The sequence below is a fragment of the Pteropus vampyrus genome, unplaced genomic scaffold (genome assembly GCF_000151845.1).
Source record: "Pteropus vampyrus isolate Shadow unplaced genomic scaffold, Pvam_2.0 Scaffold172, whole genome shotgun sequence".
In the NCBI taxonomy this organism is placed as follows: domain Eukaryota; kingdom Metazoa; phylum Chordata; class Mammalia; order Chiroptera; family Pteropodidae; genus Pteropus; species Pteropus vampyrus.
In genome coordinates, this window is record NW_011888953.1 from 3,225,029 (window position 1) to 3,227,651 (window position 2,623).

The 2,623-nt window shown below is 42.2% G+C and overlaps 1 protein-coding gene across 1 annotated transcript in view; it reads right to left on the minus strand.

Moving 5' to 3' along the window:
• Positions 1–1,915, minus strand: part of EGFLAM (EGF like, fibronectin type III and laminin G domains) — a 104,668-nt gene extending 102,753 nt beyond the window's left edge. The window contains exons 1-2 of the mRNA XM_023536915.1: positions 1,810–1,915; positions 645–728 (exon numbers count right to left, since the gene is read on the minus strand). Coding sequence (XP_023392683.1) covers positions 645–728; positions 1,810–1,914 — 189 coding nt within the window. The 5' untranslated portion in view covers position 1,915. The remainder of the gene's footprint in view (positions 1–644; positions 729–1,809) is intronic.
• Between the last annotated feature and the right edge of the window lie 708 nt (positions 1,916–2,623).

Below are 2,623 nucleotides of genomic sequence, written 5' to 3' on the forward strand. Positions count from 1 at the left end.
CTAACTCCTTGCAGAGCCATCCAAAAGGCTCTAGCCTGTAGGACAATTGTAGTAGAATGGGGAAGGAAGAGGAGCGTGAAAGCAAAGAAAATTGGACATGCCTAAGGCAGAAAAATTCACCCAAAGAGACCTTGACAGGAAACAGAAAAGAAACAGATGAGCCAACAATTGGTTAGTGGAAGGACAGGGAGCTGGGGTCGAGAAGAACAATAAACAACTTGGACCCTTTGAATGTACACTCCAAATTACGTCATTTTCTTCTGCACTGTGTCTCCAGGCAGCTGGGAAGATACAAATGTGTCATATTTATTTATAAAGCTTTATTGGGATTTCAAATAAATTAGAGTTGAATTTTATGAAGAAAAAGGAGAAGGGGAAAACAGCTGCAAGGGTGGGTTGAGTCCAAGATGGAAGTATTGATGCTAAAACTCTTTCTCATATGGCCGACTTTCTGGAGATACAGATGCACGTGACAAGGTAATAATGCCCATGAAAGACATTTGTAAATTCCCGAGGACCCTACAACATCAGCCTCTATTATTACATACACAGTAGCATACACATGCCAATTTAGAAGTCCTGAAAACTGTTGAAATGCCAACCACAGGTGTGCTTTGATGGGCTGCCAGGATGGGGGTACTCACAGTGGCTGCAGTGTCCCGGCTGAGTGGCACACTATGGGACCGCTCCTGCGGGGATTTATCTACGCCGACCTCAGCGTAAAAGACCTGGAAAAGACACAGACACCAGGGTGAGACTTTTCCAGATCCAAGGGCCCTGGGTTCTAAGTGCACACACATCCACAGTGGGTTCCAAGGGGCCCTGCCTCATCTCATACACGCTACTCCTGTGACAGCAAACATCAGACACACAGCCAGGACCCCAAACGCACAATCCTGCAGAGGCCAGGCAGAAAACGTGTGTCAGTGAGGTGTGAGGGAGAGGGCTGGACCCGGCTTCTGTTATTTTTCTCAAAACCATGAGTCTCAGACAATCTTTTATTTTTCCACTTTTTATGTGACCTGAATCCAGAAACACATTTCTCTACTTTAAGACGACAATAGGACAAGGGCATTGATAAATGGCAACTCTCTCTTGGTGAAAGGGTTACAGTAAGGGGCGATGGGTCTAGGGTATTATGGGCAGTAAAGGCGGCTGACGCTCCATCTAAAGTGGGCAGCTCAGCTCCAGCCAACTCAGCACCCCACTGGAATACGGACCCAGAGCAGCCAGCTCTCCCCATACTCCAGAGATTTCAGAACTCTCCAAAGATTTATCTGAAATCTTCTGACTTCTAAAAGTTGACTCATTTTTTAAAACACCGTTTAAAAAAAAAAAAAACATTTTTGGTGAACTTCAGTCTAATTTTGTAACCTCTGATAGGTAGGAATGCATTCTCTCATCCCTCCTCCACTTGGCCTGCCCACCCCTTTACTTTAATTCAGATTTTACATTATTTTGTACTTATTAACCACTTTCCACAGTGACTCCCTATTATTTCCCATGTTTCTGCTTTAGTCCCCAAATTTTACTGTCGGCCATTGGATACAGGAACCGGGCCTTACTTAGTTTACATTTTCCCATCCTCGAACACAGTAAGGACTGGGTAGATCCTAATTGACTTTCAAGTCACTTACGAACACCTTTAAAAGGAAAATATTTCCTCTGGTTTCACAGGGGGAGAATGGGGCAGGTATTAACATGAGAGGGCTGATATAAGGAGGCCATATCTAGGAGGAGCAAAGATGAGGATGACATACAGTTACCCCAATGCACCCACTACAGAAAGCCCCGTGACTAGGTACTCACAGTATACCCAATGATGGGGTGCCCAGGATGCCTTGGCATTTTCCACTGGATGCTGAAAGCTGTACAGTTCAATGCGTCCAGCATGATATGGAGAGGAGGCCCCATCTTGCCTATTTTGTTTTTGCCAAAACAAAAGAGATTGTTAGAAGCTCCATGTATCCTACCTTGAGTATACTTATACAAGATATAAGAAAGGGTACTTACAGATGAAGAGCAAACTTAAAGATGATTCCACAGGCCAGAAATGCAACCACCTCTCTGATAGGCCAAACCTGTGTCAACTGACTTCACCCGAACTCTGCGATCCCCTTCCGACCTGGCACTGGTAAGGAAATCGGCCCAGGTGTTGCCCTCAGTCCCTTCTGTAACTTCTAATACCTCAGAGACCAGGAAAGGGAATTTTGGGGTACCACGGATCAAAACTTCCAACTTGACTCTTGGAACTTAGAATGGATTAAAGCAAGATGTAACATATCTATGTTTTGTGCATGTGTTATATAGATGTGTCTGTTTATATAGCTAGCATATTCCTATTGCACATTTCAAACTACAGTTAGTGTAAAATGGGTTAGAAATTTTCAAATATTTTACTGTATATTTACCTTAAATAATTTTTTCATAAATAATAAACTTTATGTTTATAAAAACATGCACAGATTGCCAAAATTTAGAAAATACAAAAATTATGATGTCACCATTCGGAAATGAATCCTGTCAATATTTTAGCATAGTATGTCTCCTCTGGGTTACATGCAAATTTTTAAAATACTAGTGTGTATGCATATATAATTTTAACTTAAACTTACATATAATA